Source organism: Clarias gariepinus, chromosome 14, assembly GCF_024256425.1.
Source record: "Clarias gariepinus isolate MV-2021 ecotype Netherlands chromosome 14, CGAR_prim_01v2, whole genome shotgun sequence".
Taxonomy (NCBI): Eukaryota; Metazoa; Chordata; class Actinopteri; order Siluriformes; family Clariidae; genus Clarias; species Clarias gariepinus.
In genome coordinates this window covers 16,028,045-16,049,706 of record NC_071113.1, presented here as the reverse complement: position 1 = coordinate 16,049,706, position 21,662 = coordinate 16,028,045, and the positions used below count along the sequence as shown (strand labels likewise).

The 21,662-nt window shown below is 37.3% G+C and overlaps 2 protein-coding genes across 2 annotated transcripts; one reads left to right on the top strand and one right to left on the bottom strand.

Moving 5' to 3' along the window:
- Positions 1 to 128: 128 nt before the first annotated feature.
- Positions 129 to 1,795, bottom strand: mxtx2 (mix-type homeobox gene 2). The gene is made up of 3 exons (XM_053512142.1): positions 1,687 to 1,795; positions 1,375 to 1,547; positions 129 to 1,261 (listed from the first exon to the last, which is right to left on the bottom strand). Exons 1-3 carry the CDS (start codon positions 1,706 to 1,708, stop codon positions 545 to 547), a joined length of 912 nt encoding a protein of 303 aa, XP_053368117.1. The 5' UTR covers positions 1,709 to 1,795; the 3' UTR covers positions 129 to 544.
- Positions 1,796 to 10,267: 8,472 nt separating this feature from the next.
- On the top strand, positions 10,268 to 19,840 carry si:ch211-214e3.5 (zinc finger protein 518A). The gene is made up of 2 exons (XM_053512005.1): positions 10,268 to 10,444; positions 13,418 to 19,840. Exon 2 carries the CDS (start codon positions 13,433 to 13,435, stop codon positions 17,888 to 17,890), a length of 4,458 nt encoding a protein of 1,485 aa, XP_053367980.1. The 5' UTR covers positions 10,268 to 10,444; positions 13,418 to 13,432; the 3' UTR covers positions 17,891 to 19,840.
- The last annotated feature ends 1,822 nt before the right edge of the window (positions 19,841 to 21,662 follow it).

Here is a 21,662-nt window from a genome sequence, read left to right as displayed (position 1 = left end):
TTCCGAGTCTCATAGTTCCGCTAATATGGTAGACGCGTGTTTACAGATCTGAGATAAAATGTTACAAAAAAAAAAATCCCAAAATTCCCTTTAGTTGGAAAAAAAAAAAGGTAAAACACTGATTTGCTTAACATTTTATTGTCAATAAATTATTGTACAAAATAAGTGAATATTTACATTTCCCCCCCTCAATTCTGTACTTCTACATCATGAAATAAATATGTTAAATAATGTAAAAATTGACCAAAAGGTCTTAAATAAATCATACAGTAATCAATAAAATCTTACAACATGAGTCATGTGGATAACATTCTCCTTGGAAAAGATTTGCATTAAATTAATAAATAAAAACTTATAAATAAAAAATAAATCACTTTCCTACCACGTCATCATGAGGTAAAAAATAATAAAAGATAAAACCGATAACATTAAAGTGAAAAATTCACACATTATCTACAATCCTTTTTTACATTTTAAATTAGTCATCTGACTTAATGAAAAATATAATCTTTTTTTTTTTTTTTTGGTCTGTGTGAGAACAGTGCTATTGAAGCTCCATCTGTCCATTAATCTTCCACCAGCCTGGTTCCATCTCTCCAAGAACTTCCTCTAGGCACTGAGAAGACAGGTTCGGCAGCGGGGCCAGAGGTTTCTCCTGAGCAGATTCATCCCACAGGCCACTTCCACCCTGAGGATACGGTATAGGAGGGGTGTTTTCCAGTCCCATGTCCCAAAATGCAGAATCTGCAGAATCAGGGGAGGACTTTAAACTGTTGAGAAATCCAGACCTCACACTGCCATGAGGATAAGGAGGTGGAGGATAGAGAAAGACTTGGCGCTCATCGTTGCTGTTGTTTCCAGTGCCTTGCATTGGTGGACTCCACAGACACTCCGGTGAGGTCTGTGCTCTCATGGAGCCCCATCCACCTGGAGTAACTTCCAAGTCAGTGTGGAAGGAGGAAGGACTCAAGCTAGTACCCATCAGCCTGTCTTGGCGTGGCCTGATGGCTGGAGTGCTGCAGTGGGCTCCATTTGGTGGAAGGCCAAAACTTTGTGGAGTGTTAAAGTCAGTAAAGAAGCAGTCCTGCTCGCCGTCTTCTCTCAGCTGAGAGATGTTAAATGCTGGCTGTCTACTCTCCTTCACACCAACCATGTGAGGTGGCAGGAAAGGGCTGGAGAGTGAAGAAGTAGCTTCTGGTTGAGGTGAGGTCCGAATGGTTCTATTCTTGAGAGTTCTTGCCCTCTTGTTCTGGAACCATACCTGATTTAGACACAAGATATACAAGGTTGATTACACACTACAAAATACATAGCTTTTATGCTTGGATAAATAGCTAATCTATAAAGGCATGAGTATTTGGTTTCAACATCTACCTGAATTCGTGACTCTGGAAGACCAGTGGCTTGAGATAAACTTTCTCTGACACTAATGCCAGGGTATGGGTCGACGCTAAAGGCCATCCTGAGAAGTTCCAAGTGCTCTTTAGTGAAACTGGTCCGCTTCCTCCGGCCTGCAATCTTACTGGCTTGAGATGCTGCATCCTTACCTGAAAAGAGAAGAGTGTTATTTTACAGAATAAAAAAAAAATCTTAAAACAGACCAACTGGATTGTGTAAGAAATATACAAAAGGCTAAAGACTAAAGAAATGTGGAGAATAAAATTTATCTGGATTGTTTGCCCTTACCAACAATGCTATCAGACCACATGGCTGTAAATTCTTCTTAAATAAAAGTAAGTTTCTCAGACCACAATGTAGGACTAATAAGAGTTAAGATATTATCTAGCAAAGAAGATCAACTTCTTGCTTCTTGTGATTCTGACTTAGTACTGAGGCCTGGCAGTATTTATCCCAGAATCCCTTGGTCCAAAAGAAGGTGGAGTCACACAGCTCTGAAAGTTGGATCTCCATGACATTTACGAAATGAACATCAGCCATTTTTACCTGCCACACCCCAATTCACACTTCATTCATATGCATAGCTAACAGCAGCAAATGTTTTTGTTGTTTATCACAATTGTAATATTTTATGACATTGTTAATGAAATCAGCAACATGCGAGAGCAACTACCAAAATTATTTTTGAATGATAATAAGTTTTACCAATAAAAAATAATATTCATGTGCATTTTTCAAATATTATTTACAAACAACATATACTAGTCATTTAATCACAGACAATAACTAGGACACAATTTTTTATCCAAACAATTTTTTATTTGAATTAAAAATACAATTTTAATTCAGCACTGCATTTTTTTTATAACAATAGCACAATTAATAATCACATTTGATACGTGGAAATGTATAAATTGATTAAATATTAGCATTTTTTCTTGTAATATCTTCAAATAAGACTGTCAATTATAAAGCCTGATAGGTATTTATTTAAGTTTCATCTATATTTTTGTTAATCTTTTATTTTAGTAATTTATCATTCATACTTAATAAAGAATAGTTTTATTGTAATCATTAAAACATACTTTTTGTAATATTTATATATGTCGTGATTATGATTCATTTAAGATGTGCTCAAATTGTTGCAAATGTTACATTATAAATATATTAACAGTCTAAAATCTACACTTGCATTAATATATGACAACTAATGATTAATATCTAAAAGCAGGGCTGTGGCTTAAACAGAAATGTCAGAACTGAGATCCTTGACACACCACAAACTTGATTTATGCAAATAACCTTGATTAACCTGTTTGTTGAAGATGTATGGGTGATTGATATGCTGCCCTAATCAATTCAATGGCTGTTAATGGCTGTGCATGATCAAAACATTACATTTAGAATGTGACTGGTCTGTTATCTCATGATCCACATCAAACAGTAGCCCTGTGACTGCTCCTGTTTGCTGTATTCACACCTTGTTAGGATAATCTATTCTAGTGATGGATACATTCACTTTGGCCTAGCATGGACTATTAATCATTTTGTCAAATTCAAAATAGTCATGCTGTGAGCATACAATCCCAAATCTCTAAACCATGACCTTGTACCTATATTGACCACACCTACTCTACTGTCATCAAGACAAGAGAAAGACCACCATTAGAAAGATCAGCACATTTCTTATTGCACTCCTGTAGAAATGTATACGTATATCTATTAATTTATAAAACAATAGTGAAACATTTTAAGGTGTTTTAAGTTTTCTCTTTTTAATCTGGGTCAGTTCATGTAAAATTAAGTTTATTGCTTAGTTATATTGGGAATTAAATAATAGAACACATAGAACTAATTTAATAGCTAATTCTTCCATGGTTATTATTGGTGTTGTGCCTTATAGTGCCGACCTGCCTTAAAAAGTCTAAAGCTCTATAGTCATTAAACTGCTTCAACACAGACACTTCCGGCTAATATTTGCTGAGTCATATATATACTAGTGCAAAGAAAACACCAACTGTACTGGACACTGGGACTGGGGTATAGCATCTCTTCCATTCAAAACAATACACTGTGAAAAAATGACAGAAATGGACAACTTTTTTTTTTTTACATAAAAATAAGCTTTCATGGCTAACACACTGTATTAAAAAATCATGTTTTAAAAAAAAAATACAACAATTACAAAATTCTTGTTCAAACCAGCTACAGACGATCACACACATTTGCTGTGCTATTGTTTTAACAACCTTGTCCAAATTCACAACATTTATTTCTGCCCATTGGTGCGTTAATTTTTGTACAAGATTTGTCCAAGAAGTGTTGATGAAAGAAATATTGAACCACTTGGTTAAGTCTTGCACATCCCAAAGACCCTCAAAGGGGGTTAAAGTCAGGTCTCTGAGTGTGAAAATTATTCTGTTATGTTCCCAAAACAATTCTTTCACAATTTGAGCCTTATGTGTTGGCACTGTCATCCTGGAATATGCCCTGGCAATCCGGGAGGAAACAATTTAGCAAAAACATAACCTGGTCATTCACTACATTCAGATAGTCAGCCAACTTTATTTTATTGACATGTAAAATTATTTATGATGGTTGCACCACTTTATATGCTTTACTTCTTTTACAGATGCTCCTATTGCTCTATTATAAATCTCTAGTTCTGCTCCAGTTTAATCTCGCTAGTACCAGTAAATTGAGGCCTTATTTCCAATTTGGAAAACAAGAAGTGGTTTTCTCATGGTCACACAGCTGTTTAGTCCCAATCCTGTAAGCTCCCATTGCATTGTGAGTGTGGAGAGCCTCCTGCACTATTAAACATTGATTTCTACTGTTATTTTTTATGATGCAACCAAGTATTTAAGTGATCTTTGAACATTTTAGGACAATCGTTTTTAATAATTTGTTGGACAGTCCTTAACCCAATTCTAGTAATTTCATCAATCTGCTTAGTTGTGTTCTTTGTTGATGCAGACAAATAATTAGACTCATCTAAAACACAGTTTTCTTTATTTTATTGCCAGGGGATAGGTCTTCTGACATGATGGTTTAAGAAGTGAGAAGCTACTTACTGCATCTGTTATGGTTAAATGAAACGTTGGCAGTTGAAACATATTAATCACTGCAGTCAAAGGCTCTCAACTCTCAGGCCACTTATTCTTCCATAGCATTGTTTGAGACATATTTGTCTGCATTACTGTATAAGAAGACAAGTGGAAAAACAAATGTATATTTTAAATAAATATATAAAAATAAATAAATAATAAAAGGTACACATTATTAAAATATCCATGTAGACACTAATAATAAATAGCAGTAAATTTTAAATACATTTTTGACGGTTTCAGGAATAATGTAAGCAGATTACTTAATATACAAAAGATGCAATATATATAAAGTAATTGATGGCTAGAATTTTGCTTGCATCCTAATTAAGTGAACTACCATGACAGAGCAGTTTATTTATTACTTACTATATCTCTTATTTCTCTAATGTTTCAATTATAGAAAGAGTGACCCGCAATACTGCTTGAGATCCTTGAATTTTTAAACATTTGTAGGAAGATGAGCCCTTCAGGGAGAGCTTGTTCGTGTGCGTGTGTGCATGTGCGTGTTAGAGATATGTACACATGACTCTAGTTAAAACATTAAATAGTGCTTTATTATCATTTATCCTATAAATGTCTATATGTTGTCCCTCTAAGAATTACTTGGCCAGATATTTACAGAAAAATCTTTTTATTTTGTAAAAGCAGTTATAGTGTAACTCATTCTGATCCTACTTCATGTGTATTATATTAAACACCAAGCTAAATGCTGTAACATAGTGAGTTTTCATAAACCCAATCAGGACACAAGCAGATAATGAATCACACAAGTGAAGTGTGACCCCTGAATTGGAGTGACGTGCTGTGTATAAGAGCTTATCATGATGCACAAATATATTTTACATGCACCAATCTTAATGACACAGAGTACCCAGTGATTAAATAAACTTATTAAAGCAGGTATCCTTTAGCAATAGCTATACAATTTATTTTGTAAAGAAAAAAGACGATGGGACAAGCTGTTATTAAAAAAACAAATATAGTAATGTAGTATGATGCAAAGCCAAAGTGGATTCTTTTTCTATAACAGATCTTTCTATTGTGTTTTATTCCATTAAGAACATATTGTATAACCATTCCCACCTTATTTCTTTTAAAATGGTGATTTGATTTTTCTTTTAAAACAGTCATTTTATTTGTAATGCACTTTATATTTGAAGCAAATCTCAAAGTGCTACAAATTATTTTAACCCGAAAGCCCTGATAAAAAGATAAGTTTTAAGACCAGATTTAAAATTATCAACAGTCTATAGCGTCCCCAGATACTCTGGAAGAGCATTCCATAGTCTAAGTGCCGCTGAGTCTAGATGCGTGTGTATGTATGTGAAACAAAAAGTTCTTTGAGATAGGGAGAGGAATCCTCATAGGTGGATAAGAATGGCAACCTTGCGTTTCATGAATGAAACAGGGAGCCAATGAAGAGATTTAAGGATGGGCGTAATATGGTCATATTTACGTGCTCACATTAGGATCCGAGCAGCAAAGTTTTGTATATACTGCAGCTTTTAAAGACTTTTTTTTGAAGTCCCAATGAGGACTGCATTGCAAAAGTCCAGACTGGAGGAGACAAATGCATGAACTAATTTTTCCGCATCTGCAAATGTGAGTGCTGGAAATTATATATATATAATTGTATAGCAAATTCCTGAGGTGAAAGAAAGATGTATTACACAGGTGTTTGATATGACCTTCCTATGTCTAATGAGAATCCATTTTAACCCCAAGGTTAATAAGAAATGTTGACAACAGGATATCCTGACCAGAAAAGGTGATACTAGTGATGTTAGATGTCCTAACTTGGTGTGAGTTGCCTACAAAAATAGCTTCAGTCTTAGAGCTTTTCAGCTGCAGAAAGTTTTGCTTTATCCATGACTTTATCTCCTCCAAACAGATGGTCAAACTGGATGATCACAGAGTAGATGAGGAGGTTGATTTATCCTAAGGTAAAGCTGAGTATCATCAGCATAGCAATATATATACTGTATATATACTCAGCAAAAAAAAAAAAAAAAACGCCCATTTTCAGGACTGTGTATTTCAACAATAATGTTGTAAAAATCCAAATAACTTTACAGATCTTCATTGTAAAGGGTTTAAACAATGTTTTCCATACATGTTCAATTAACCATAATCAATTAATCAACATGCACCTGTGGAATGGTCGTTAAGACCTTAACAGCTTACAGAAAGTAGGCATTTAAGGTCACAGTTCTAAAAACGCAGGACACTAAAGAGACTTGTCTACTGACTGTGAAAAACACCCAAAGAAAGATGCCCAGGGTCCCTGCTCATCTGCGTGAACGTGCATTAGGTATGCTGCAGGGAGGCATGAGGACTGCTGATGTGGCTAGGGCAATAAATTGCCATGTCCGCACTGTGAGACGCCTAAGACAGCGCTACAGGGAGACAGGAAGGACAGCTGATCATCCTCGCAGTGGAACAACACCAGCACAGGATCGGTACATCCGAATATCACACCTGCGTGACAGGTACAGGATGGCCACAACAACTGCCCGAGTCACACCAGGAACACACAATCCCTCCATCAGTGCTCAGACTGTCCGCAATAGGCAGTCCATGAGGAGGAGATGCACTGCAGTACTTCAAGCAGCTGATGGCCACACCAGATACTGACTGGTACTTTTGATTTTGAGCCTCCCTTCATTCAGGGACACATTGTGAAACATTTTTAGTTTATGTCTTATGGTGTTGACTCTTTTAGTGTTCATACAAATATTTACACATTAAGTTGAAAGTTGACAGTTGAAAGTCAGAGAACATTTCTTTTTTTTGCATATATATATATATATATATATATATATATATATATACACGCACACACAAGAGGGTGATTAAAAAATGTCTGCACTCTGGCTGTAAAATTTACTTTAATTAATTTTTAGAAAAGACAAATACACAATTTTGAGAGATAATCATCTTGCTTTTCAATTCACTTTGTTTATCTGTCAACAAGGTTTCTTATTCCCTCATTAAAAATGTTTTAGGCTGAGTTGCGAGCCATGAATGTACAGCTGTGTTCACTTTTTCAGCAAAAATGAATCTTCATCTTTGTAGGGCTGCTTTCAGGGGACCAAACAGGTGAAAGTCTAATAGAGCAAGATCAGGACTATAGAGATGATGCTTTAACACCTCAAAAATAATTTTTTGCACAGTTTGTTGACAGTGTGGGCAGAAGTGTGCGGACCTGCACTGTCATGCAAGATAACAATGCCTCTGTATAGGAGTCTTTTGCATTTAGTCATTAGGGTTTAGGTTTCAGCTCTTCAATAAGCATCTCACTGTAATGAGCACTATTCATTGTTGAGCCTTTTTTCTGATAATGTTTCAACACTGGCCCTTGAGGATCCCAGAAAACTGTAAGCATAAAGTTCTTAGTTAGGATTTGCAGATGCTTCCGTTCCATACTCTGCCGTTTAGTCTTAAGCTTGTAGTGATGAATACATGTCTTGTGTTTGTGACTTTGTTTGTTTGCGCACGGGTTCCAATGCAAGTGATGCTGGCTGTTATGTCATACTGTGACATGTCACAAACGCGACAGAACTTTGTTCCATCATAGGTGTGTCACAGATGTTCCTTCCTGAAAATACTGTAACTTTAGGAGGCATCGTCAACAGTAACCATGTAAATGCACAGTGGGTGGTGAGCAAGGATTGCGTGTTTGGAGAGGTAGTTCCATTAGAGGCATGATACAAACGTGCATGTAATGGTACGCCGCGTAAACATTAGTTTTTATGAAATACTGTAAGCAATTCACAGGTGTTGTACCAGTAGCAAAAAAGTGTTGTGTCTTACTTAAATCAACTGAAACCCTGGATCAGACTCCAATGCATCTACAGCAATGGCACATATGACAGGCAGGAGTAAAAACTGCTAAAACAGTGGAGCAGGGTGAGCAGCGGTAGCAAGTTGACTGCACACTCTACTTGCAGGTAATAATAGCACACAGGCATCAAAATCTGTACACATGAATGTTTTCAGGATGTTACTGTTGGCATGACTTGATGGTAACATTCTTAATGTATTAAGATGAGCACTACCATTAGTCTTGTCATGCCAACAGTAAAGCATTCTGAGACTATTCATGTGTGGGTTTGCTTCTCAACTTCACTTTTGTACGAAAACATCCTCTGAGAGCAACTTCTCCCAACCATCCAAGAACAGTTTGGTTTCGAACAATGCATTTATGATGCATTTATGATGCATCTCGGGAAACAAAACACTAAAATTTTGAGGCATATGGACAAACAAAAACCCAGAAATTCTGACGAAGTGTTGATTATGCATGAATGGGCTGCCACCAGTCAGGATGTGGCCCCGAAGTTGATTAACAGCATGCAGGAGCGCATTGCAGAGGTGTTGAAAAAGTAGGGTCAACACTGCAAATATTGACTTTTTGCATAAAGTTAATGTAATTGTCAATAGAAAGTCATTGACACTTATGATATGCTTGTAATTATACTTCAGTATACCATAGTAATTCACTCACTCATTGCCTTTATCCTGTATTCAGGGTTGCGGGGGCCTGGCGCCTATGCCAGGAGACAGGGCACGAAGCAGGGTACACCCTGGACAGGGTGCCAATCCATCCCAGAGCACACACACATATACAGACTCACACTCATTATGGACAATTACCAATTGCCTAATCTGCATGCCTTTGTGGAGAAAACAGGAGTAACTACCAAGCACGGGAAAACATGCAAACTCCATGACCACAAAGGCAGGAATTGAACCTGGCTGTGAATTGAACTCGGACCCTGGAGATGCAAGACAACAGTGTTAACCACTAAGCCACTGTGCCACCTACCATAGAAACATCTGACAAAAATATCTCACTCATCACTCACTTATAGTCTATGCCGCTTTATCCTGTATTCAAGGGCTTGAAGCCAGGATGCTTAAGGCACAAGGTGGGGTACACCTTGGACAGGGTGCCAATCCATCACAGGGCAATTTCTGAATGCCAATTAGCCTAACCTGCAGGTCTTTGGACTGTGGGAGGTAACCAGAGTATTCAGAGGAAATCCACTAAACACGGGGAGAACATGCAAACTCCATGCACACAGAGGGGGTAATTGAACCTGGCCGTGAATCGAACCCAGACCCTGGAGGTGCAAGACAACAGTGCTAACCACTAAGCCACCGTGCCACCTACCATAACAACATCTGACAAAAAAGACCTAAAAACACTATAGCAGCAGATTTTGTGTGTGTTTATATATATATATATATATATATATATATATATATGTCAGTCATTCTTAGAATTTTTGGCCATGGCTGTAGAAAAGAAAACGTATTAGCAATAGCACATCTTTAATAGTTTGTCACACGCACAGACATGTGACAATTAAAAAAAAAGGCAGAAATGGGAGCATGAGGTTATGAAACATATGAGTTAACTGACATGTCTCAAAGTAAACATTGGGGCATGTATATATGTCTTTTAAAGACATTAATGTATTTTAATTGCAAGTTATGGCCGACAATTGCTGGTTTAATCTGGTTGTAGTCAACATTAAGAGAAAATGGCGGGCTATGAGCAGACATGGCGTCTCTTTCTGAGAAGTCTACCAACGTGAGAAAGCTCTTCAATAAAGAAGGGGCTGGCTTATACTGTTGTTATACACACCACTGCAACAACATGGGGCGTTTAGTCTTTTAAAAAAAAGTATATGAGCCTCAGTTAGTTTTAGCAAAAATATGTAATATTTTAAAGTTTCTTTTTGGGGCAACAATGATCTAGAAGTTTAAAGAGGACAAGCTAATGAGACTTCCAGGTAGTGAGCTATATTCCTCCGCTCTGAGTTCCTGCTTCACTACTCACACACAGCAGAGTGAGGCAGCCGAATGTTACCCGGATGGAACTGTCATGGCCGCCGTCTCTGACCTGCCAGTCTAAAGAGGAAAGAAAGGTAAATTATCTAAATTAAGTCTATCTGCTGCGCTAATTGAAAGTTATAAGTTTTAACATTTCCCAGAGGTTGTCTGGATAACTTATTGATAAGATCTACTCTTTTGAGAACTTCCGTATGATTCTAATCGTCTGATGTGTTGCGTGGGTGGGGGCGACGTGCTTTATTTTTTTGGGGTTGATTTAGCAAAAATAACTAGGTTGTTTAGAATCAGTTTAGAGATGGGTGGTATGAACAGATGCGGAATCGGTGGAGAGTTCTAAGCACCGCGGCGTTTACGTGAAGCGCGGTTGGCATGGCACTTCCTCTGTGTTTTGTGCGTGTTCGCGTTGCTCAAACTTGGTGATTGCCAAGTCAATTGAAATAGCCTAGCTCATAGTTTATGTTAAGACACACAGCCGACAGACATGAGTCATTCAACGCCGTAAGGAGCATGCAGTAATCATAAAGAGCATCTCGCCAGCTAGGGACGAAACGTCGCTCAAACTTGATTTCCAGGAAAGTGCTTGAACGAACACGGGATTAACTAGGTCGCATTAGTGTGTGCATAAGCCATGGACTTTTAAATAACATTATAGGTGGGACATCAGGAGAACATCCACGCATTAAGTTTCCACATGAACACCGTTTCTGTCAGTTTTTCTTTGTTTGGCACTTTTACCAATAGATATTGCTACAAAGTAGATTTACAAAAATATTGATATTAATTTAGATTCGTAATGAACAAACCAGAGGTCAGTGTGGCAAAAGAAAGAAATCAAGTACAATAATAAGATGTCCTGCCTAAAATCCACTTTCTTGTACTGATGTCTTGCATTACCTTAATTGTGTTGCTTTCCAAAGTTTGGTTGCACTAAACAGAAGAGTTTAAAACCTTGAGGAATGTCTGATTCAAAAGAAACCTCGTACTTCGCGTACATTACTCTTACCCAATTGTATAACTTACTATAAAGTTTACATAACTGTACTAAGTGTGTGGAAAGTAGTATATTCAGTCAGTGCATTATATTCTTTGGCAGCACAGTGGGTAACACTGTGTCCTCCAGGATCCGGGTTCGAGTCCCTCCTCGGGGTCTGTGTGCATGGAGTTTGCATGCTCTCCCTGTGCTGGGTGGGTTTCTCTCTGTGTGCTCTGGCTTCCTCTCACAGTCCAAAGACATGCAGATTTGGCTAATTGGTGTTTCCAGATTGTCTCTAGTGTGTGAATGCATGTGTGAATGTTGACTGGAATGGAAAATGAGAATAAATACAGATATGCAGCTATTTATTTGCATTTGTATGACCTGGACACATTGTTATTGGTATTATTAAATCTATTTATTAAAGGCTTTTTTAACAGTCAGTATCCAGAAGTAAACTGTGTATAAAATACATTATACACTACACACATTGGGAAAATATCAAAACTATCCAAAACATTATTAAAATCTGGAAGGATAGTGCTAAACCATCAATAGTCATGAATCAGTGTGATAAAAAAGTGAAGTCACTTGATGAATAAAACTGACAGCAGAAATCACAGCTATGTTTAATATCGATACTAAGCACATTTCCACATGCACGCGTAACATCCCCACCATTATCTTTCGAATTCCAGTGTTCTTATCAGTGCAAACAAACTGATTGTCTAGAACTAGAATGTGAAATTGCGTTTTCTATTTTTGTTGTTGTTTTTGCTTTATATTAAACATTTCAAGTTTTCAGGTGTTCTTTTTGGTTCTACATCTCAGCTAATAGAAAATATTTTGACACATACAATGAAGTTCAAGTTTATCACATTTATAATTAGATTTAGCTTTTTATTATAGTTAATTTTTAATATAGCTATTTGTTATAGTATAATTTTTCCATTTGAAGACCACCATTAATATTAGTAACAATAAATTGCATTTTTAAAAGTCACAAACCTGTAGTTTTTCTGAAGTTAAAGTGACTGCTCTGCTGTTGTACATCATTGGCTATAGAGCTTTGGTAGTCACACGATCCAAGGTGAAAACAATTGCCATTTTGTCTGATAGTTATATTATGATTTTTTTAAATCAAGCCACAGGTGAGTACTGTTATGTGTTTCTTGCAAACAGCAATAGACCCTGCTGGTACAATTAAATTGGAAAAAAGCTCCTAAATTAAAGGTTTGAGAAAATCCAGTATTTAATGTAAAAATATTATAAGCTTAATAACACTATTAAAAAATAGCAAGACTCTGGCCTAATTAAATCCATGTATCTATTCTAAATGAGCAAACATAATACAACTACATAATGTATATTTGATGTTTACTGTGTTTAATTTATCAAACATTTAGTTTTTGATGATGCTACCTGAAATAAATTGGTCACTACAGAAGCACCAGTGACATCAACAGGGGTTCATCTTGGACCAGAATTAGCCTCGTCTCTCCCAACTGGATGGCTGATAGCCACAAATCTTCTTGCCAGTGGGAAACTGATAAAACTCTCCTCCATGTTTTTGTCTCAATGTATGTTGTCCAGCGTTGTAAAACCACAGAAAGATTGCAAAATGGCAGCTAGTTTGGTTTTACATCAGGTCTTGTGTCACTCACAAGGAGGTGGTAGAGATTTCTTATAATATAAACAATATCATATATATATATTATATATTCATTAATGATATAACCTCTTTTTAACAGTGAATTGTATAACATTTGGCCTCACATTTAAATTAAGTTTGGATTTTGATATTGATACTTAAAATTTTAGACATTATAAAATGTTTCAACATAAGCATTGGGCATTGTAAACATCATTGTTTACTTGCATACTTTAACATTGTTTAAGTTAAAATGCAGCCACTGTACTAAAAAAAAAAACATACACAAGTGCCTCTTTGCTATATAGGAGTGAACATAATGTTATCCAAAATAGGCAAAATGTACTATTTTAGAAGCTTTTACCATTCTTAGTATAGAGTGTGTCCCATATAGCAATCTTATCATTTTGCTCTTTCTTGCAGGATCCGTTATAAGACATGGAGGCTACTCCAGATGACCCACCAAACAGCCATGACAAGAACGGTGATGTTGAGAAAGATGCTTCAGTCAGTGCATTGTTACCATCAAAGGAACCTGCAAATCAGACAGAAGACTCTGCATATAATGACCTTTGTGTCCAAGATCAAACACAGTCTGGTGAATCAGGTACTGATAACTCTCACGCTGAGAGCAAGGCCTCAGAGAAATCACCATGTAAGCTCCAACAGGGTGCTATTTTCTCTGGGAAAATACTCAGTTTTTGCTGCTCTGAATGCAAAGGTGATGCCACTTACAGCCCAAATGACTTGTTGAAGCATTTTCAAGGCGCTCACAAAGGAACACTTCCAACATATCCTTGCGACCTTTGTACATTCGTCACCAACGAGTTCTCGTCTCTCCAGCGACATCGCATTGGACATCGAGACACTTTGGTCACTTGTGAGATCTGCAATGATGGAGTGCAGTATTCTCTATTGTTGCTCACCAGGCATTTCATTATGTGCCACAGCTGTAATGGACTGTTTCACTGTAAGAAATGTGACTTTTCGACCAGAGATGCTGGCACTTTTGTCCAGCACATTCATCATCACAATGAAGGCAGCCACAAATGTGTAAAGTGTCCATCCATGAGTTCCACACAAGGGAAGCTAAACTCTGGAAAACTCCATTCTGGGACATTCCCTTTTACTTGTCAGCTGTGTGGTTATGGTGCTGCACGGAGGGAGTATCTAAGTAAGCATATGGTTGTGGCTCATGGAGAAGAAGTGGATAGAACAAACAGATGGAGATCAGTCGAGGACAATTCTAGAGTAAATTCTCCAGGACTGAAGCTGCTGCTTAAAAAGAGTCCTCCTGCTGGAGGAACCAGAGAACCACAGTGGATGTCAAAGCTGAATTCTTACCCTGGGGTAGGGCTGCTTGACCACAGTGGCCGATTGTTTAATCCTGAAAAAACTTTGGAGGAAACACAGCAGTTTCTTGAAAGAGCTGTTGGCGTGAAGAAAGAGAGTAACAAGTGGTGTAAAGGTCCACTAAAGAGTGAGCCACAGTCATCTTATCCAGTCACATCTACTACAACACAGCCAAAGATACAAGAACATGAACTCAGTGCTGGATCTGGAATTCTAGATCCTGGCAACAGCAATGGGTTGACTGTTCTCATGGTCAAAAACAAAATCTCAATTCCCCCAAACTGTACCACAAAAGTAATGGGCTTTAAGATGGTAGATGGTAAAAAGCATTTAGTTTTAAAAGTTATACCAACAAAACAGGAACCTACTACCAAAAATGAAATGTCACCAATAAATATTGTTGAAGATAATGAAAAAAGTGATAGCTCCCCCTACTCCTCACTGTCTGAAAAATCAGGATCTCTTCTCAGTTTAGATTCTGGGACAAAGAAAGATGTATCCTCCCCAGTAAAAACAGAGGCACATGATGTAGAAAATCACTGCGGGGACCAGTCACCTTTGTTAAATGAGCATGAAGCAAATGTGGACCCAATTTCAACCCAGGCAGATAATGAAGTCCTTGAAATATCTGGTATACCTCTTACCAAGGCATCAGTTTCACATTGTACTGATTCATACACAATAAACAAAGAGGCAGATTTTTCTGGTTTGGATTCAGAAAAGAAGTTATTACATCATGATTGTGACCATTGTCCACTTCAGTCTGTTTCTGAGGTGTCCAAATCTACACATGCCACCCCTTACCCAGCTGAGATATTGCACATTGACCAAACCAAAGTAAAAGGAGCTCAGTTAGAAGAGCTTACTAAACACACCACAGATTTAGATTCCTGTACCGAAAATCTCACATCATCAAAATCAAGTGCAGATGATTGTACTTTTTCTGAGATTCCAGCCCCCACTCATACAAGTGGTGCCACGCTGTCATCACTGGTTAATGAGTTCACTACTCCTCCTGTTTCAATTGAATCTAATGGTAATTTAGTGCTGAGTGACACTATGGAATTGACTGAAGGCCATGGTGCAGAGCAGAGTTCACCTAAAACTGTATCCCCTGGTTTAGCTGATGAAGAGAAAGAGACCTCTGTTGATCACGGAGGTGAGACTTCATTATCGGAGAATGCAGCAACTCCAACCCCCCCCTTTCCTAATTTATTAAATGGTGAGACCTTTCAGCCAAGTTCAGTCACCGATTTCTCTCCCAGAAAGAAGCCACGCACAGATAATCCCTTAGATTCCAATCGAAGCCCACAGAATAAAACAAGTCTGAATGGTTCCCCTGATGCCAAAGATTGTGGGTCAGAAGCTGACACTGTTTTGCAGAATTCCCCAAATCAAGAGGTTTTTAGTTTTCACAATTACTCTAAAGAGTCTTTTGGCAGTTCACCTGATTTCCTGGATGTCGATGAACATTCCCATGAGGACTTGGAGGAAGACGAGTGTGAAGAAGAGTTTGATGAACACAAGCTGGCTTCAGATTGGAGTTTAACACTACCTGCCTCTCCACCCCTTGTGGATGAACAGTCTGAAGAATGTGTAGGAAGTGGGGAAGAAAGCAATTCAGGTGTTCATGATACAGTTTCCGCCAGTGAGAGTAAATCATTGGAACGAGTGTCTGATAGCGACATAGAGGTTGATGAGTGCGTAGCTACTGTTGATGATTTACCCATTCCAATGACGCTAGAGTCTGACAAGGGAGCATGTTTGTTAGATTCAGAAAAGAGAAAAGATGATGATTTTATGTCTTCTATGGTAGATGGTGGTTCCACAGCTTTGAGTAATGCTGCTGTTTTGGGCAAGATACTTGAAGAGCATTCAGATGCTATCATCAGTCAGCAGCTTGAGAAAGAACGGATGGTATCCTCAACTGTGTTGCAGGAAACTAATCGCCCTACAAAAACAACTCTTCGGATCCTGCAGATGCCTGAGGGAAAGAAGCAGATGTTTCTTCAGACTGCCGAGACTCCATATGCTGTGCCTGTCCAGCTCACAAGTGGCCAAGGCTTCAAGCTTATTACAAAGTCCTGTGCTTCCAAAGTTAATGTGTCATATGTTAAGCCAGGAATTGAAATTCCCAGTAAAGGTTCAGGGTTGTCTCTCACGCTTAATGGAGGCAGAATTGGGATGTCGGCTCAAGGGTTAAGTGAAGAGGGCAAAGGTCATGCATCACTTCTACAAACGGTGAGCAATGGAGGCCGCTATTTTGTCAGTGCTTCTGCCCTAAAAGGGCCTCTTCTCTTATCAGGTACTGTTAAGTCACCCACAGAACAGACGATAAACAACGCACAACCTATGTGTTATTTAGTTCAACGACCACTTCCTGTTTCCCCAAGTACTGAGTCAACTGGTTCAACATCAAAGACCGTCCTGACAACACGGCCGGTATTGGCTATGCCTGTGAAATCGTCTGAAAAGGCAGCTCCATTGCAAACTGGTCGACAAGCATACTTGGTTAGGTATATCTCGCCAGCTAAATCAGGGATACTGTTAAATAGTTCAAATGAGAAGGGAACAAACCAGGGAAGCCAAGCAAATGAGGGAGGAAAAAGCAGGGTTTTCCTTAAAATTGTTCGAAGTCCCAATGGGACCAAGTTCCTCTCCCCTACCCCATACACATCAGGCAAAAAGCCACTTTATGTGGCCACAAATTCTAAACAGTCACCTTACCTATTTATGTCTTCAGATTGGTCAGCAGGACTGAAAACTTCTAATAGTGCTCACAGGCCCTCTCAAAAATTAATTTCAGCAAAGATTAGAAGCATTTTACCCCAGTCAGATAGCCACAGTCCAAACCAAGTTGAGGATGGCTTAGTAGTACAGAAATCATTTTTGCCCATCCATGCCCGTCCACGGAGCCAACGGAAGAGAAGAAGAAGGATCTTGTTTGAGGAATCCATTGAGATCTCTTCTAAAACTAGAAAAATGTCAAGCAAGGCCCTTGCTCAAAAAGAGGTCCCCTCATCGTGTGAGCCACTGGCAAAAGATGTTGAGAGAACACTTAGACTTTCTCCCTTCAGCGCATTTCAGCAGATCAAATACCCTCGTCAAAACCAGCCTGTAGTGGTGCTAAACCACCCCGATGCTGATATTCCTGAGGTGACAAACATTATGAGGTCGGTTAATAGATACAAAGGTGAGATTGTCAAGGTGGCATTGTGTGAGGACACAGTCAGAGCCCTTTCTGAGTGGAGCTTCATTGGCCAAGATGGTACACAGTCAGACACTCCTGGTATCAGTACAGGGTCAAGAGTCCGGCCATCAGGGAACAATGTTAAAGAGCGTTTTATTTTAAGACTGAAGTTAAAAAAGACAAAAAGAAACAAATATGAGGTAGTGAGGTTCTCCTCCAGCACAGGTTCAGACCAAATCCCAACATTTAGTTGTTGGTTTTGTGGCCGAGTGTTTAACAACCAAGAAGAGTGGATTGGCCATGGACAGCGGCATCTGATGGAAGCTACAAGAGACTGGAATCAGCTGTTCTAACCACGTAGCACCTGGATTTTTGTCAAAAAAACGTCCTCTAATGTAGATTTCTTTTTTCTTTTTTTTTCTTTTTAAAAGAAAAATAGTACCGTTAAATGTACTTAAGCTGTCTATTTTTTCCATAGATATCCATTCAGAAGATTTTTTTTTTAAATGGATAGTGTAATAGAAGAACGTTTGGTACTAGATACCAATTTGTATGTAAATAGTTTAAATCTATGTATATTTAACTCTAGACCTTTGTGTATGTACATAATTGGAACTGTGAAAACTAGACACACTGTATGTTCATACATGCAAGCAAAAAGATCACTGGTATGAAAGGAAGGTGCTGTCTGTAACAGACCTATTTCAATGCAGTCAGTTAACAGATTTCTCAGGTAATTTCAGAATCCAGTTTATAAAGAGATCTTTTATGTTGGCTCCGACACCATCTGAAAAGGGTTTTGTTTTGTGTTGTTTTTTTCAAATCATGGTGTGTTTTAAGTTGGCTGCAGACGTTAACCATTAGTAGAGGTCATAGAGCTTATTACTTTATTAATGTTTTTAAAAAATTTCTTACTTATAAGGATGTCCCTTTTAAAAGCAAATTATGTAAATGTTCATTATGAACACTGGTCAGTTGATGTAGCTGTAAAAATATTAGTGCAAAAGTGATATAGAAACAAACTTTTAGGTTCCTGTGGAAGCTGTATTTTCATACACTGTATATGTGTATCTATATTTTATGTTTGTTTGTTTTACTGGTGCTATCCCATATTTTGTTAACATGTTCAGACTGACCCAGTGTCATTTTTCGTAGCAATAATACATTTCACCATAGTTTTAAACATCATCTGTATGTGGTGCAGTCAACATACCCATATTAGTGTTGTTTCTTTTATTCTTTTAAGTGTTTATATTATTATTATTATTATTATTATTATTATTAATGAAGATGAAAACCTGCAGAGCACAGTGATATTTTACCACAAAAGGAACATGTTTAGATGCAAACCACCAACCCACCAAATGGCCAACCAAACACTAACTTGATTTTGTGTTGGGTCTTGTTCTCTTATACTTGTGTGCCTCAATCTGCCTCGATTTTTACCAAGCGGTTACTCTTCTTGTTTGTGTGTTGTTGTTGTTTTTTTTTTTTTCATGAGGGTTCAGTGATGAAGTGGTAATTACGTTAACACATCTTTTTTAAATTATTCAGATTTTAGGCCTTTTATTGGCATACGCAATACTGTTAACCCAGTTTAAATGTTTGAACTATATTTGAATGGTTAAACATAAATGGCTTAGTACTGACATTACATAGAATCTACTGGTCTATATTTGTTACTAATGACTTATGCAAATCTAAAATGTTCAAATGGTCACTTTCTGAACAAGTTCTGCTTTACCTCAGAGTTGGCAGCATTTACAATGTAAATTAAAAGGCAGCAATTTGTGAAGTTATACTTTTTTACCATATCACAAAAATAGCCTTTTGAACTTGTGCAGTTTGCAAAGACTTTAAATATGACAATCATTGTTACAAGGCAGTACAAAGTTTACCACTGCTTTGCATCCTGATTGCTTCACCTTTGGTTTTTAAATGCATAGTTTAACAATCGTCACTGTTCAATGTTTTTGACTCACAGACCTTTATTCTTTACTTGACTTTTTGCTACCCACTACACTATCATCCCATTCTTAAGCAGAAAGCATAACCCTCTCACATGCCAACATAACCGCAACCAAATACTTTTTAATCATGAGGCAAAAAGCTGTTTGGTGTTTAATGCTAATGTCAAACACATTGTTTGGGTTTACTGAGATGTAAAAAAATGTAAAAATAAAAACAAAAAACACAATTATTTTTTTATGCGAAGTGCCTAAAATGTGACGCACCAGGTCGACACTATATTGTACTGTATTCACCTCCCTACAGTTTCTCCTTGAATAAATGTAAATACTTTGAAAGAACTTTTAATGTGTTTAAACCTTCTTATGGAGGTTGTCTACTTCATTTTTTGTCCTGAATAGTTAAGTTGTAAATATTATTGGTTTAATTAAATGAGGTTGATAGAATTTTACTTTTAACTTTTGTTTCCTCACACGGGCCAAAGATATGCAGGTTAGCCTATTAACTATTCCCTATAGTGTGTGTGTATGTGTGTGTGTGTGCGCGTGCATGCTTCTGTGACTCTTTAGGGTGTACCCTCCCTAGTGCCTCAAGTCCCCTGGGATAGGCACCAGGCCTCCTGTGACTCTGTACAGGATAAGCAGTATAGAGAATGAGAGAGTCTAATTTTCTCTTTGAAGTAGAAATACTTAACTGCTAAGCACTTGAATCACTAGGGGGCAGTACTTGATAGTTATTATACTTACATGCATGCAGTCCTACACATTTCCCCACATACTAAAAAAAATACAAAATTTACTCATTTTGATATGGGTGTATATTTCTATAGTTCATGTAAGGGTGACAAATTGAAAACCTAAAAAGGTATGACATTGGAACTAAATTCATAGATAATTCACAATTTTTATAGAGCACTGTGAAGACTTAAGTTGTTTCACTTGCACTGAATTAAATAGATTACAAAAAAAAAAATCATACCCCCTTATGTCCCATGTTTCAATAAAAAAATGTTTTCATTTGACTCCATCTTGTATATCAACAATTAAAACCATTATCACTCATTGTTATCATTATAAGATGACGGTTAATAATCAGTTGTTTTCATGAGCTGTATTTCAGTACCAAGTCACTGAGAGCTAATATGTAGGGACCAGAGAGAGTTCTGCAGGCTTGTGCAGGATATAAATAGGTCAAGCTTACAGCAGTGCTGTTTTCCTGACTTCCTGCCATAAAAGTTGCCCAGATCATGAATGCCTGAATGTAGGGGTGATGCTGTGAGAAATGTTTAACATACAAGTGTGAAAAGAAATTAAGTCTAAGTACTCGTAGATTAAAGTTTGCACAGTTGAACTGATGATGATTATTCTGAATGATTATTTTATCTATTATTTTATCTTTATTTTAAAAAATCTCTGGTAAACAAATGTGACTTTTCAGATATGTTTGCTGTGTAACATTGATTTTCAATAAGGCCTTTAAATTGATAATAAACTTTAGTAATTGTTATTATTTGAGATAGATAGATAGATAGATAGATAGATAGATAGATAGATAGATAGATAGATAGATAGATAGATAGATAGATAGATAGATAGATAGATAATGTCAGATTTTCCAACTTTAGTGTGATATGGGACCTTTTGTAATGGAAAAAAAGTAAAAATAACAGTAACCAGGTTGTAAAAACATTCTTTTATAATGGGGCAGGTAACAGTAACTGTGATCAAAATGAAACATGTGAATTCTTATACATCTGTACTTAATTTCATACAATGTACAATGTTCTTTGAAACGATAAAAACTTATCAGGGAGGATGTGACAAATTCTCAAGCAAAATTAAAGGAGCTGCTGAAATATTGTGCATGTTCTGCTCACTATCTGCTGCACTATCTGATAGCAGTTTCTCATGCTTTTCACATCTCTAGGATATGGGGTAGAGTTACTAGATAGAAGTCAACTCTCATGAAAAAGAAAAATATTACACCCAAACCAGGTAAAATATGGTGAGACCAGAGATTTTTACCATAATTATAAAAAAAATACTTTTGCCTCAAAAGCAAGACTCTTATTACTCAAAAGCCACTATGATAAGGTATGTTGAGGCTGCATGTAGTTACTGTGCTGCTTCTCTTCAGCTGAGACCAGAGCGCTAGGTA